The sequence below is a fragment of the Mycteria americana genome, chromosome 9 (genome assembly GCF_035582795.1).
Source record: "Mycteria americana isolate JAX WOST 10 ecotype Jacksonville Zoo and Gardens chromosome 9, USCA_MyAme_1.0, whole genome shotgun sequence".
Lineage (NCBI taxonomy): Eukaryota > Metazoa > Chordata > Aves > Ciconiiformes > Ciconiidae > Mycteria > Mycteria americana.
The window spans coordinates 2,042,071-2,057,625 of NC_134373.1; the positions used below are offsets into that span (position 1 = coordinate 2,042,071).

Consider the following 15,555-nt stretch of genomic DNA (forward strand, 5'->3'; position numbering starts at 1 on the left):
GGGTGGGAGAGAGGGTTTTGAAACAATGAAGAAACAGAATTCCCTGCTCTGTTCGAAGCCTGCACTGCCTGATCTACTGCCTTTGCCTTCAAGCTGCCGTCCGAAGCTTTGTCCTGCTGGCTCCCACCGTGGCTCCGCAGGAACGTGACACGGTGGGATGGAAACGGACTCTGCCCTCCCTCCCTCGTGCACGAGGAGCACGAGTCTCACCCCTTCCCTGGAAGCTTTTTTAGGGAAGCTGTTAAATCGGGCTTCACGCTGGCTCCTGCCCTCTCCAGCGAGGGTCGAGTGCCAGGGAAGGCAGAGTTGATACGGCCTCCAGGTAGCTCTGCCTGTTGCTGGAGGAGTTAACAGACATGCGGACCCCAGCTCTGGGTATTTGATAGCACCATTCCCCCCCTCCGTGGCCGGGAGACATGTTCGCCTGCACTTTGGCTTCAAGCAGGCTAAACGACACACTAAGCTGATCTGCAAATTATGCATCTAATCCTGGACAGTTTTTTCCAGCTGACTTTTAATGGGATGTGGTCTCCCCTCCCCACCAAGCTCCCCTTTAGGTTAACTTTGTTCTCTGCCCGACGGATTGAAACCCCACACAAAACACATCTCAGAAGCTGCTGCTCTGTAGCAGCAAAGGAAAGGCATCCTAGACAAACACGCTTTCCCCTCCACATCCATGGCAGCTGCACGCAGAGCACCGCCGCAGCAGAGAAAAAGCTGAACCCTTCCTGTAGGAACTGCTGGGCATCTAATTGCATGCACACGCTCACGACTAATTTATCCCAGCGCAGCCCGTGCTTTGATGCACCCGCCCAAGGAAGCGGAGCAGATGTGCCCTGTGCGTTCTGCAACCAGCATCAGGAAGTTATCAACACCATGAGGCCCGCAGGCAGGGAAGCGAGCTGCCTTTGGCTGAGGATGAAGGCACCTTTTTGCTTTGGACAGGAACAGCTGGACCCAGCTCACATTCCCTGCAACCACCCCGGTCTTTCAGTCATCTCCTCTCTAGGCTCAGGCAGAGTCTGACCTGTGTTTCAGCAGTGACAGCATCTCCTCCTCCCCGGTCACCGAAAGGAGACTCCCATATTGACTCTCCCGTGGTCAGGGGATGTAAGTTTGGGTTTCAGAGGCAGTGCCTCCATACACAGCTGCACTCCCCAGTCTCCACCTGGGACACTCAGTCCCTTCTCAGGAGGGCCTTCGGGGCGTTCACAAGGCTGCTGCCTGCTACAGGCGTCTGTGCATGCAGCGTTACCTACGGAGGACGGAACACACATTCTGGCTGTGGACACCGTATCACAACCACGGCTTCTCTACAGCCCTGTTGGAGGATGAAAGAAATGCTTTCATCGCGTGGCTCTGAGCTAAGGCAAACTCTGCTCCTCCCCATCAACTACCAGAGGGGAGAGAACGATATTAAGTTTTGCAAGAAGGGATATTCCTCTCTCCCCACTATTAATGTGCTATTTCAGTATCTGCGGGGGGGACAAATCAATGAAAAAAATCAATCCCTCAAACTTTGTTTTGCTTAAAAAGGCATTTTCCATAGGGAGAAGATTCAGTTAACTCTAGCACAAGGTCTCAAGTGCACACGATTTCCCTGCTGTTAACCTCCCTTGATTTCATACACACAAAACTGTAGACGTGGATGAGTAGAAGCAGACAGACTCAGATGCAGGTGCATGAGAAGTTAAGAAAAAAGCCTCACGAAGAACTGTGCAGGGTTCCGTTTGCCCACCACATCGCCCGAGAGAAGCCCGTTCCCTGTCTCCTGGCTGCCCAGCTCGCCGTGAGAGCCCTTGCCCAGGGGATGATTCAAGAGAAGCAGGAGTTGGCTCTACAAAAGTATTTCTGACAAGTGGTCCACTTCAGTTTCCCCATCAGCGGGTTGTAGTCTGCCTCCCCCCACACCGGTTAGACTGCCGGTTCTCCAAGCCAGCCCACCTGAGACCCCCAACACCAGATCCAGCTGTCGGACCCTGCAGCCAGGACACCCCTGCCTCAGCACCCAGATGTGCACTGCTCCGACTGCTGCGGCAGCCCACCTGGCTGCTGGCCCGCCGAGCTCCTGTCACAGCTCGGGCACCACCGGCAGTCTTTGGGCTACTGGAACATCTGGAGTCCATAAAGCAATGCTGAGAAGATGCCTGTCCCAAGGGCCAAGTGCAATGGAAGCAGCGGCAGCAGGAAGCATGTTGTTGCACCACGTGTCACCTTTCCCCTGTGTTCCTGTGCTGCACGCAGGTCACCTGGAGAGAGATGCAACCCCTGATGACCTCAGGGACCCCTTCTGATGAACCATTTTCCCTCTGCCTGGGGTTTAACCACAGGAAACAGGTAGAATATTCTCTTGCTGTTAAAGTGAAGGAGCAGGGCTTCTTGCAGGACCAAAAGGAGGCAAGAAGAGATGTTCAGGGGGCAGGAGCTACCATCAGAGAGATGAGAAGCTCTCATGGCTCAGGCACCAGAACGACTGCAAGCTCAAGACCTGGAACCCACCTGACCTTATCCACAGTGGATCTCTGGAGAGAAAAGCACATGCTTGTACCTCAGCAGAGATGGCAGGGGCTCCATCCTCTCTGTGCAGTCTGCTTGCGGACCATGGGGCACCACGTATGCAGCTGTGGCTTTCCTGTCAGAGAACAAAGGTGTCCACAGTGTTTCATGCATGCTTTCAACACCAGAAGGGGACTGAAGTGAAGGTGGCAGCAGCCCACCTGTGTCTTCTCTGTGCTTTAGCCCCACAGGCACCTGCCAAGCCCCACCTAGACCTGAGATGCCTCTAATTTCAACACTACTTCTTCTTATGCTGAGGAGCCTCGTGGACCTGCAGAAGTGCTGTGCTCCATCAACACCCACTTGCTGCAAGACTTTGCGGCCAACAAGGAGCCCTGAAGGGATGCTGCAAGTCAGCAAGAAAACTATACTACAAAAATAAACAATAATGGCACTAGATTTCCAAAGCCTGTTGCAAGGTTCAGGTTACCTTGTTCCCCTACAGCAACTCAGGAAAGCTGGGAACACGGAGAGGGGGAGAGGGGATCAGGTCAGAGTCTGCAATTCTCTTGCAGAACCATGGTATACACCATACGTTTGGTTTCCCCAGCATATATATGAGGAAACACACCCTCTGCCTTCAAGGGGACTGGGATAATAAACAAATAAGAGACCGAAGTGCTGGAGAAACGTGCAGGATGAGGGGATGGGAGGAGAAGGAATGAAGCGAAGTATCTGGGGAAGAGCAGCTCCACCAGTACCTTGGGGCTGGCTCAACCCTTTAGTCCTCACTGCATAGCACTAGAGGAACTCCTTTTTATTGAGGGAGCACGTTCAACACATTTGGTCGCAGCTCAGAGCGGGCTGCAAATACTGAGATGCATTTGTGGCTGCATTTCAGAACCAGTGCAACACTCCCACCCTTGATAAACGATTCTCCTATTTATTAGCAGAGGTCAGGCATGCACTCTATCGTACGTCCCATACCCCTTCCGACTCACGGCCTAACCTTGGTAACCTGGGGATACATTTGGTATGTGCCGCTGACCACGCTTACAGCTCCAGCCAGTTTGTTTTCTCCAGTTTAACCCCAGGCCTCACTGGCTTGCTATTTACAGGGCAGCAGCCATGATTTTTCACATACAGCACCAAAGATTTATGACTCTGAAGGCATAACAGCGAGACCTTTTCAACTCTGAAGACAGTAGAAAACACCCATCGCTTTATAGTGTGGAAGGCATCGAGCACAGTAGCCCACAAATACAACCAACATCCCCTGAACTTACAGACGCAGCAGTCTGGAGGACAGCGGAGGAGCCGAATAACGCGAGAACCAAAGATTACTGGAGAATGACATGGGGAAGTTCCTGCTGCCTCTTATTTGATTAGTGCCAGCTAAACAAATTAGATGAGGCCATGCAGCCGGAGGCCATGCACACACAAGCCCAGTCACGGCAGCAAACCGCGACTCCTGCACCCAGAGGATGGATGGTCAGTGTTTCACAGAATCATATAGGTTGGAAAAGACCTTTAAGATCATCGAGTCCAACCATAAACCTAACACTGCCAAAAACCACCACTACACCATGTCTCTAAGTACCTCATCCAAACGTCCTTTAAATACCTCCAGGGATGGCGACTCAACCACTTCCCTGGGCAGTTTGTTTTTGATCGGCTTGGCACACAAGTGATGAAGGCCATTGGCTAGTGAAGAAGATGATACTGCTTGGGTAAAAGTGAGGTTTGTCTCCACGCAGCCGAGTCACTTAGGTCAAAGGCTTGGGCAAGGCTGGAAAGTCATGCAAACAACCCTACTCAAGGGTTTGCAGAGAAAGCAGGGCTCAGCAGAGCTTCTCTGTGGCCCGTTTCCCCCACTCCTGCCTTTTTTCCTGAACATGAGTCTGTAGCCTTCAACACTCAGGCAGCAATGAAAGCAGGGACGAGCTCTTGCAGAGCTGCATGAGAAAGGGGGCGGTTTCTTCCATGCCATGTAGAAGGTGGGATGCTCCCAGATCCGGCCTGGTGTGAATGGTAAATGCAGGATGGCACGCTTGGGTGAGGAAGAGATTACAGCTGTAATTGCACGGAAATGTTTTTGGCATGACTACTCCCATCACACGGGAATAGCAGCTCCCTAACAACTCTGGGAATAAAGGGCTGGGACGAAGGCAGGAAAAAAAAGATATGGAGCTGCATATCTAACTGCAGCCTGGCTCTCTCTGAAGCACAAAATTCATGGCTGACCTTCATGCATAAGCATGGTAGACACCTCAAAGTATTATTGGGCCTGGCTTTTGCAAAAAGCTTTCGTTACAGCACAGGCTTCATAACAGTTTTCAGTGGGGTGGAGAAAGTGCCTTGGTAACCTCCAGAGTAATTACAATGTTCAGCTTACCCATCTTGCTTCCTAAAGGCCAAGGAAATTGCTAGGGGCGATAAATAGAAAAGGGTGGTCTGGCAGTGTGGTCCCCAGAGCAAGGTCCATAATTTCAAACTGGCAAGGAGATACCAATGTATCTTTTTTTAGCACCAAAAAATGTGGACACATTTGAAGTGGTTTTACTTAAAAAGCCCACACTGGACATAGCCCACTTTTCTCCAGTACAAGCTTTCTTGGCTTTGCTGTGTCCCTGAGAAGCTGCCTCCACGCTACTGTTCCAGCCTGTGAGGATAGCGGCTCACTTGCTATCTCAAGAAGAAAAAGAAGTGTTTAGGTCTGAGCTCTCCTTGGACCACCTAAAAATTCACACCTACCATAACTAACCATACACGTGCAGGAGCATCCATGCTACAGCTGTACATGCCTGAGCACAAGAGAGCTGCTCAGAAAGCTTTACAGCTCCAGGGCCCAGTTATCTGTAGGTTCCCAGATGCTGCAGAACACGAACCACCAATACGTAGCTCAGTGCAGAAGCAGCTCTCGGTGCATCCCTGTTTTACTTGGGACGTGAAGGGCCAAGCGGAGTTTCTCAAGATTTGTCCCCCTCCTCCAGTTTCCAGCAACACACCCTATCCATAACGTGAGACTGGTTCCTCAGGGAGAACTAGGAAGCACCCGAGCAGGGGTTTCCCAGCCACAAAATGCTCTTGTTCCTCCCATATTGTGTCCCTGGGTTCCCAAGTAGGAAGATGTGGAGGCAGAGGAGCCCACGTGTGGTTTCCCAGAGCCAGCCTAGATTTCAGGCTGTGTCCCCAAGACAAACCAACCTGCAGCAGGTCAGAGAGCCCTGCCACATCTCCAGGCAACCCTTTCAGGCTCCAGTAATACCTCCAGGATGCAAATGCATCTTCTGCTTTTCTCAAGCAGGAAAACCACCCGTCTCCTCTTGACGCGGCAGCTCCCTAGTGCCAACGGGGATGGCCTGGGACAATGTGCTTGGTGTCGAGGAAGGATTATACACCATTGCTGGCGGGTATCCATCCATCTGAAAGCAGCAGAGCAGTTACACAATTACTGAACAGGCTGCATTGTATGGCACAGGAGAAATGAAAGGGATTAATTAAGCCATTGGCAGCACAAAGAACGCACTGACAGATGCCAAGTCAAAGTACAAGACCACGGGGCTTTACCTTTCCTTATGAAGCACCCCTCACCTTTCAGGGGGGCGGCAGGGCTAGCTAAGTGCTTTGCTACCGTTTAGTAGGCAGGAGACAGGCTGAAACAGTTTTACTGTTCCCCCGCAATGACACTTTTTCAAAGCCACTGGTTTTAGCTGGAAAAGGACCTGAAGGTTGCTCTTGGTGTCCACCAGCCCCTCCAGTGCCATCACTGCTCTGGATGAGTTTTCTGCTCCTTTGGGGGAGAAGTACATGCTTTGAAGCACCTTCCTCAGCTGTTCTCAGAAGTATAGCTTTGTCAACACACCCAATTCTTGCAAGTGCTGACAGAAAGCTTCCAGCTGGGCCATGCCTCTAGCCACAAAGTATTTCACCTGCAGAACTTTTTCCAACATTACTTGCCCATTGCTGATCCTGCTGAAGCCCATAGGCATCTTCCTCTTTCTGTTAGATAAGGTTGACAACCACTTTCTTACTTTACTCAGTGTGCTCCCCCCATTCCTGACCTTTTCCCCTCTGTTGTCCCAATTCTATCTTCCCTCTCAATCACACTGGAGCTCATGAAAATGGGATATAACGGTGACCAGCACTTTGTCATGGCTCAATCCTTGATATAAAAATTTAAGTCATCTGCTGTAGCATCAGACCGTCTTACATTTCATCTTACTTGAGAAGTTTAAACCAGTAAACACCTCGTAGTAAACTAGCTAATCCTACTGAAGCACCAGTAAAAGATCAAAACCTTGACTCCCCCCAGACCCAAGTTATGTGAACACAAACGGAAAACATACTCTGGTCCAGGCTGGTTTCAGATGTTTTGAAAGCAGGTCCACGCAGAAAGGCTGGTCTACCTTAAAACCTCCCAAAAGGCAGCCTGCATTGCGACTCTGCCTGGTTTTAAATTCAGCTTCGCCGAATTGGTTTTAAGCCAGCTGAAGAGTCTCACAAAAGTAAACATGTCTTTTAGTGAAAAGTATGGCCCTGCTACTCTTCATCTGAGGGTTTCCCTGTCTCAGCATGCCTTGAGTGACTCGGAAGTCACAAAATGCTGGAGTCGGTTCAGGTTTTGCTCCAACTTCCTAGAAACACCTGACGGTGCTCGGGCAGGAGTTTGCTTGCCAGGGTCACTCTCAGTAGGAACGGGCTTGATTGGACCATGCATCACCCCAGTGCGGACACAAGTCCCCCCGATCAGACCTCGTCATTAATCTCAAACAGCATCACGGATTTGTGGCACGGAGAAAGAGACCCGTCTGGGGGAAGGATGGCTCCGTCTCATTAGCAAGAGCTGCATTTAAGCACAGCAGTGACACTGCTGTTAGCATTTAAGGCTTCTGAACACCGCTGTGAAACTTTCCTGTCCCCTCAGCTGACTCCCCGGACCTGCAGGAGGGAAAGCCTCCTCTGGAGCCAAGCTGGCAAAACGCTCTCTGGCGCGTTAAAAGCATTTAACAGCCTCTGTTTATTTATTGCACTTAAATGCAATCCAGGAGGGAGGACCTGGCCCATTTGCTCTTATTGTGCCTGCTCTTTGCTAGTCTCCTGACTGCAGCATGGGCAAAAACGTGCCTTCATTAAAATTAAGACGCGAGACACAAACACAAAGCTCTTTTTGTTTGAAGCCGCTGGAGCAGAAACACAACAGAGATCCCCCAGTGTTTCATGCTGGGCAGCCGCGCTGGGGCAGGCAGCGGCAAGACCCTGCAGAGGTCCTTGCTGTTGACGGCTGCTTTCCCAGCAGGAGTGAAGAGGGATTTATGCCTGGCCAGGGGATACCCAGGAGGCAGAGTCAGCCTGTTTTAGCCCCACGGGGAGTCAGTCAGCAGCGACGGATGAGCGAGTGGGGTACTTGGCAGTGAGGGACGAGAGGAGATGCCGCAGAGCAGGGCAGTGGTATCTCGGGGACCTCATGACGGTGCAGCGTGCTCTCCATCTGGGTCCAGCAGACCCAAGGCTGCTGCAAAGCGATATGGGGTATTATACTGGGGGCACGCGCAGAGAGTAACACAGGGAGACCCTTCGCTATCACAGCACCCCATGCAGCTAGGCTGTGTGGTTAGCTGAGGTCCGGCACACGAGACCAGCCCTCTGCTTGCTGACAGCATGAGAGCTACTGGCAGACAACTGCTTTTTCAGCTCCTTCTAGGACAGATGTTCAATTAAGATACGCGTATCTTTCTCTACCTTCCAATACTGTATTTTAGAGAGTGCTGCTTAATGGCTGTAGCCCGCAGCGTTTCGTGATAAAACGTACAGTAAAACCAATGCAAAAAGGAGTATGGCTTACTAGAATAGCGCCTAAATTAACAAGACTTGGAGGAATCCCACTCATTGAGGCTGTACTCCTCGTGCACAGAAAGTAAGCTGGGGGTGGAGTTCAAAGCTATAGACTCTATGGCAGAGGGAAGGCAAAGATAGCTGGTTAAACACATTTGCACAACTCCAAAGCCTATCATCTTCCGCAGCACAGGCACATGCAGGAAATACAGCACCGTGGTTCAAACAGCGCTCAAGACAGGTGATGTGGGGTCCTACTTTGATACAGACACGTCATTGTTGTGTCTGGTAAAAGGAAAAGCCCGTGAAGCCCTAAGCTGCAGAACTTCATATATTAGTACCTGTAGACATCCCTGCCCAGGAGAGGCCCGTAAGTCAGAAGGGTGCTGCTGCAAGGCAGAACAGCGTAAGGGCCTTTTGCCCAAATCATCCCCATCTGCCTTTCTAGGGAACGCCACCGATGTTTTCAGATCCCAGAGGGTTTTGAGGCCAGTAGTCTTAAACACAGTCTCAAAACACCGCTTTAGTCAAAGAGACACGCCAGGCTGCACGAGGGAGTGGAAGCCTCTAGACATTGACCTTCTTCAGGAAATAGGGCAAGGGAAGAACCTGCTAACTGACCACCCATAACGTCTCCTTCCAGCCTAGCACACATACAAAATGCCCAGGGCAGCCTAAAACCTAGGCAGGAGCTACAGCCCCATCACTTCCTTGGCCAAGTGACGGTGGCAGCGAGGGATGCTGGTGTAGGTCCTCCCTGGGCAGCAGATGCTGTGCTCGGCTCTCCCTTCCACCAGCAGGGTCAGGAGTTGCACACACAAGTCTTCACTTTTTCCTCCCCGTTTCCCATATCAGCTCTGCCACTTGCATTCATCTACCTCTTCTCTAAAGGGCCACCACCCAGACATACTGCCTTCTCTTTCAGATGTCAAGATTCAAACCCGTGTAAGCCTACTCAGCTCTACCTTGACACATCTCCTGGTCCTCGATGAAATATTAAAGCATGTGCGGAATCCTAGTCTTAGTGGAGTTGTATAGACATCAACACTTGCAGAAACATAGCATAAAGACCACCGTTCAAAGTGTAATTCCAGAGAAAAGTAGTAAGAGTTCTGCAATAACAAGGACTGAGGGTCTCCTACTTCCTACATAAACTCATACCAAGATGATTTTCTGGAAGAGTCAAATTTTTGCTGGATGATAAAATCTGAAGAGTGCTTTTCTATCTGGAAAACCACTTACCCCTGAAAAAAAAAACAACAAAACCAAACTTTAAACACTTCCCTTGTTAAGAAACTGTTCATATGATCATATTAAATAGGACATCCTGACTCACTGCACCCTTCTGAAGCTAAGGATGTCCAATCATAGTGAATTCATTTCTGAAGCTTTTCAGGAGCTGGAAATGTCACAGCAAGAGCCAAGACAATTGTGGTAGAGGTCTTGCAGGAAAATCAGAGCAACTTGCAATAAAATCCCTGTGCGTGAGTAAAGGAAGCGCTAGCTTTATTTTGAGATACTAGATCACTGCAATTTATAGATATTCTTCTGTCCCCATGCATTCTGCTTCTACACTGTGCAATCTTACAACCCACTCATCTCCATAATTCCTCTTGACTTACAACACAGAAATAAAACTTCTGATACCTTAAGGCTGCCCTGTCTGTAGTCAGAGTTCACATTTGCTATAGCTGGCTATAAAAGTGACAGCTTTTTTTCCACTGGATAAACAATTCAGCTGTCAGATGGTGGATATGATGATCAAAGATGAGTACTATTTTTTGCACACAAGCTTTTAAAGCCTGGCCTCTAGTTTAGGATCCTGAATTAGCGTTGACTCCAGTGACGACTGGGGAATTGCAAACATTTTATGAACCCTGGTGAACTCACGCTGTACACTCCTTATTCATGCCTCTCTACAAAGTACTGCCTGAAACATCTGAAAAGGTACATTTAACTTACTTGAAAATCCAAACACTTACAAAGAAACAAAAACGGTGCAGATTTCAAGAGGAAGGGAAAACTTCTTGGGCTCAGTCTGGAGGATATTGACTCTAGTAGTCAACAGCCAAAAGCCTGCTGGCTAAACCTGGACCTTGGGCAAGGACAGTGGCAGAGTATTGGAGAGGTTCAAAAAGCTATGGCTGTAGGCTGGACTTCCCGTGAAAGGTAACAGCCAGGTTTTCTTTGGAACAAAGCTGCCTCCGTGCTCTCCCAGAGCCGTGACTGTCTCCTCGGAGGGGGCACCGAGACCCAAGGACATGCAGAAATTTAGTTCAACCCGGGGTGCCTCTGCTGTAAAAGGAGGCCACGTCCATTTATGGGAAAACTGTCATAAATGCACTTTGAGTGCCTTTGTGTGGAAATATGATCGATCTCTAAGGAAAACTACTGATCTGTATAATTAGAGGGAACTGACACACGCGTCCATGGCTGATGGCAAATTGAACACACAGGAATTCTCCCTCATTCCTGCAATAATCACGGCACAGCTACCACGCTGGCGCAGAATTTTAATACGCAAAAGGCAAGTTCTTAATGCCAATTAAATTTAGGATTAGATTTTTTTTCCCCCTATTTTTCCTCCCTCCAGAATCTCTTGAGGCTTCAAAGGCACCTTTCACATCACACCAGGATGCTTTCTCCTTACAGGGAGCAAGCTTATCAAACAAGTGCTACTTAATTCCACACTTCAGCCCATAAGCGGTGACCCAGATTTCTGGTCTCTCTTAGGAGAAGTTGGCCCATGAGTATTTCAGGCTGAATAACAAGACAAGCAAGCCTGCCAGAACAAGGACGTGGCACAGAGCAAGGCAGAAGCGTATGAATCTGAAGGAGCCCAGGAGCTTGGCCTTCATGTTGGTCACAGCCAGGTCAGACACATAGAGATGGGCTCCTTCGCTTAAGTCCAAAGCCAGGCAAAGGATCCTCCATACAACGGATGAGACAGCCCTTCCTCGCACGCTGCTGCAAGCTCAGACCTAGTTTATGAAGGCTGTAGTAAAAGCGTGTGGTGACCAGCAGATTGTTTGAGATGGGCTGGGAATGGCATCAATTGACTCTGGTTGGCTAAGCCCCCTCAGAGTCTAATTTCCAGGTTGACAGGCTCCGCAGGGGAACGTGGAGTGTGAAATAAAACATTGAGAAGTTATAAAGAAACGCTAGGAGATGAGTACGTACACAGGCAGCCAAACGGTGCAGTCACGCTGGGGTGTACAGGCTTCGTCATAAATCACAATTCGTTTTCCAAATGTGCATTACACACTTGAGCCAGAATCTGAACGCAGTGTTTCCTCTGTGCTGTGTCACGTTAACGAAGCCAGGCTATTAGCTGTCAAACCATACCCGACACCTCCTACTCCCAGAGAGGGTTTGAGCTGCACAGAGATTAAACCCCACATAATAGATGCTGCTATCTGTTGTCAGGAGGGTTTTGCAAGCCAGGTTATACCTCATGAGCCAGGTAAGGGAAGCACACAGCTGGGTGGCCCTTGGTGAAGACATCTTCACGCCTGCTGTAGAGCATCTTGGTTTACTCGCCTGAAGGTCCTGATGGGCAGGTTACTGCCTCAGCACCTTCTGTCTGCCAACGGGGAGTCTGCGGCAAAGCCACCTACCGCATCCCAGAGCCAGTGTCCTAACAAACTCAACTCTCCTCTGCTTCTGGCTTCAAATGAAACTAGATTTTATGAAGGATGACACGGTATGCATGTGGCTTTCTAGGTGCCACATTGCAGTGACAAAGAGACCGAGTGCATAGAAGAGGTTGAATGTCAGAAGTACTGGAGTCCTCTTGAGATGTCTCCAAAAATGTAGCCATGCCCACACTCTACTGGGTTATTTTCACCTACCTCGATGCAAAAACTCAGCTTATACAAAAAAAGAAGTATAATGCATACAAGATGTCCTCGTGTGGAGGAGAGAAGCTCTGGCGACCCAGAGCAGTTTTTTCCCTGGCAGATAGTCCTGGCTTATGCTCACACACATAGAGGTTGTGGGGAAAGAAGTTTGTTATCCAGAATTAGAGAGCGATCATCAAGACTTGATAGGTCTCAGAGAGCGCATGTGTTCTGCAAAGAAACAAGACGGGTTTCTCCCACCCCAGCTGCTAACACCCAGGCTGAGCCTAGAAAGGCCCGTCTCCTACAGAGGATAAAACGCTCCAAGTGACAGGAGACACGCAGAAGTACCCAAGGAGAGCCCATGGGAAGGCTGGGACTCATTTTCTCAGGGCAGAGATGTTTTTCTCTCAAACGCAAGAACACAGGGATGCACTGCCATATGGGTGCATCACATACCCCAATGCAAGCCCTTGGCATGTGAACTGCCCGTTTTGTGCAGGGTTTGGCACAAGGGCGCTTGAAGAGAGCTGCTGCACGAGTGCTAAATAGCTCTTTGCTAGAAATCCCTGCTCCCTGGAGCCTTGCTGGAGATATTGACTGGGCCCAAAGGAAAGGGCTATCAGGAAACATAGCTATAACATCCTGCGACTCGTAATTGCCAACGCAAGCCTATCACTTAGATATATCTGCAGAGAGGGCTGCAGGTCTCTTTCTGCTGATCTCTCTCATCTTCAGTCTGCCTCCTGGCTAGTTTTGCTTTCATCATCTGCTGCAGGCAGCAATGTTTTCAAGCACCTGCTGCAATTGAGATATTCCCCCCCCCCCCGCCATCTCGGTATGCACACAGAAAAACTTCCTAACCCATTAAAGAGTGTAAGACTGGGAACAGAAACAACATATTTGGAGGCTTTCTGGGGGAAGAGCAGACAGTTCGGGGCTGGGAGATCACAATGTTCCGCTAATGGTGAGCACAGACTGCCATCACGTCTCGTAAGGTCCAGTTGACCCATTGGGCACTATTTTGGCTGAGGTGACCCTATATTCCATGGGTCACCCAATTGACCCATGGAATATAGCCATCGTTAAAGCCTCTTCAACTCGCCCAAACGCAATGCGGCCCAGAGCACAGAAACTACCAGTACAGGAACCTCACCTCTCAGAAAACAGGGCTTCAATGTCCACGCAGCCCCTTTCCACAACACGTTACCCTGCACGACTGGAGCATCTCCGTCACCCTGACGGACTGCTGTGAAGCCACCGCAAGCGCCGCCTCTCAGCCCTGCCACGCTCGCCCGCAGCGGGCCCTACTACCAACCAACCAACCTTTCGTTTTACCGCACAACCAAGCGCCTCACCTCTGTCAGGTTGAGAGTTCATGAGAAGTTTTGAGCTGTATTTCCTCTCTAAGTACCAGGTATGACTTATTTTGAATCTATGTGATCATAACAAACCATAGCTGGCATAGAAATATTTACCGTAGTCCTTCCTGTGTCACGACAGACACGATCCTCACCCCAGATAAATCCCTCTCTCCCCATTTGGTCCAGCATGGGATCTCTGCAGGTCCAGTGCCACCAACCCAGGCATACACACACAGAGACATCCAGGCTTTGTAAACATGTTTGCAGCTCTCCATTTCCCAGGAGCAGAGAAATGCGGGAAGGGATTGCTTTATCGCTGGTGATACCCAGAAAGTGCAGAAACTGCATCTGGTCATGCAAGATGCCAGAGTGGGAGTCAATAGGCAGGGTCCCCAGAGGAGATGCTTCTCCAAGGTCCACTGCTGGAGACAAGCCACTATGGAGTAGCTGAAGCCCACGTTGCATTCGCTCTCCACTCTTGTACGCAGCATTGCTGAGCACAGCACTGGGCAAAGATGAGAGTGGACTTGGGACCAGTAGTAGAGAGTACTGGAGTCGTCTGTGCTGCACTTGTTCAATAGAAGGCCGCTATTCTGGCAGGCATCATTTCAGGTAAGTGCAGGTGTGTTGAAAAAGCCATCAACAAGCAGGTAACAACAGTAGAAGTCTGCCAGTATCCCAGGAGAGGAAAGCAGGGGCGATCAGCAGCTTGTCATTTCCCCCGTCTGCTCCAGGACATGGCTATAAATTTGTATTTCAACAGGCAATGCAAGGACCCTGAGGTCTCATGGCACATGTCACTCTAGCATCCAAGAACATTAAAGCAATCACTCTGTGGGCTCTCCCAACACCTGGGGAAGTGCTAAACAAGCTGTTCCACACAAGGAAACACAGCCATGGGGCTCCCCTGCCACCCTTTCTACTTAGATTTCACTCCAGCTAGTATTTCAAAAGAATTTTTAAAAAGAAAGAATATTGATCACAAGAAGAAATATTGATCTGACAGGCATCTGTTTGCCACTCCATTTTGGGGAGCTTATCCTTGCTTTTCGAGCTGGCTTAAGAGTTTCTCAGGGCAAGAAAATGGCCTTGTGCTTAAGGACCCCGAAATAAAACTCCAGTGACCGGAGCTCAGCTCCCGGCTTGGCAACACCTTTCCCTGGCTCAGGTGACATTCATGTCGTTGCATCCCCACTGTGTCCATACCCAGTGCCATGGCCACGGACGGAGCAGACAGCGTGAGACAAGTGTCCAGGGGTGGAGGGACTGGACAGTGTCCCTCTGGACCTTCCTTTCTGGCTGCTAACAGCATGCAAACCGTCTCTGAATGCACCATACCCTGTGCCACCAACAGCCTGAGTGAGACCCTGAGGATTTCCAGCTCCTTGGGCACTATTTTGGCAGAGGCAACCCTGCTGTTCTGTTAGGTGCATCTCACACGGAATTAAAAGCAACCTCATTTTGCCCAGGTGGAATGTTGCCCACACAAAACACGTGTACACAGGGAATAATTCATGCTGATACACGATACCCGATGCTCCCGGCTCTGACCCCGTATCTGGAAAGCTCTGCCTGCCACCGGAGCCACCAGAGCAGCAGGCAGGCATTGCACACAGGCTGGAGGCATTGCAGTAGTGGTGACCCGGACTCTAATAGATCACGTCAGCCTGAGCAGGCCAAATACAGTCAGATTTGTCACCGCAGTTAGAGCCAGGATCTAAAGAAACCAAATCCTGCATGTCCACAGTGGATCAGAGCTGGGCCCTGCAGTGAAACAGATGTACGAAGCTTGGTGCAAGGACAGGCAAGGCACATCAAAGCTTTCAACAGCAGCATCTGCTCTGAGGCAGGGGCAGTGAAATCCACCCCCCAAGAGCCGGTAGGCACAAGCTTACACGGCACAAGCCTCTCCATCCCACAGCCCGGCCGCTCATCGTACTTGTGTGCACAACCAGGAGACAACACACCATTCCTTTTTAAGGTCAGGCCAAAATTTGGGGGTGGGAATTGGAGCATGATGA

The 15,555-nt window shown here is 50.1% G+C and overlaps 1 protein-coding gene across 16 annotated transcripts in view; it reads right to left on the reverse strand.

Moving 5' to 3' along the window:
• LOC142414397 (uncharacterized) overlaps window positions 1-15,555 on the reverse strand; it is an 86,133-nt gene that overhangs the window by 56,773 nt on the left and 13,805 nt on the right. For 10 of the 16 annotated variants that reach the window (XR_012777057.1, XR_012777056.1, XR_012777064.1 and 7 more), the window contains one exon: window positions 5,765-5,921. The exons of 5 other annotated variants lie outside the window; for them this stretch is intronic. Coding sequence is in view for 1 of the 11 variants with exons in the window: in XM_075511565.1 (XP_075367680.1) it covers window positions 5,765-5,921 (157 nt within the window). In the remaining 10 variants the exon portion in view is untranslated. Of the gene's footprint in view, window positions 1-5,764; window positions 5,922-7,554; window positions 7,570-15,555 lie in introns of those variants that run through there. One more of the 16 variants, XR_012777061.1, reaches the window with a different exon arrangement.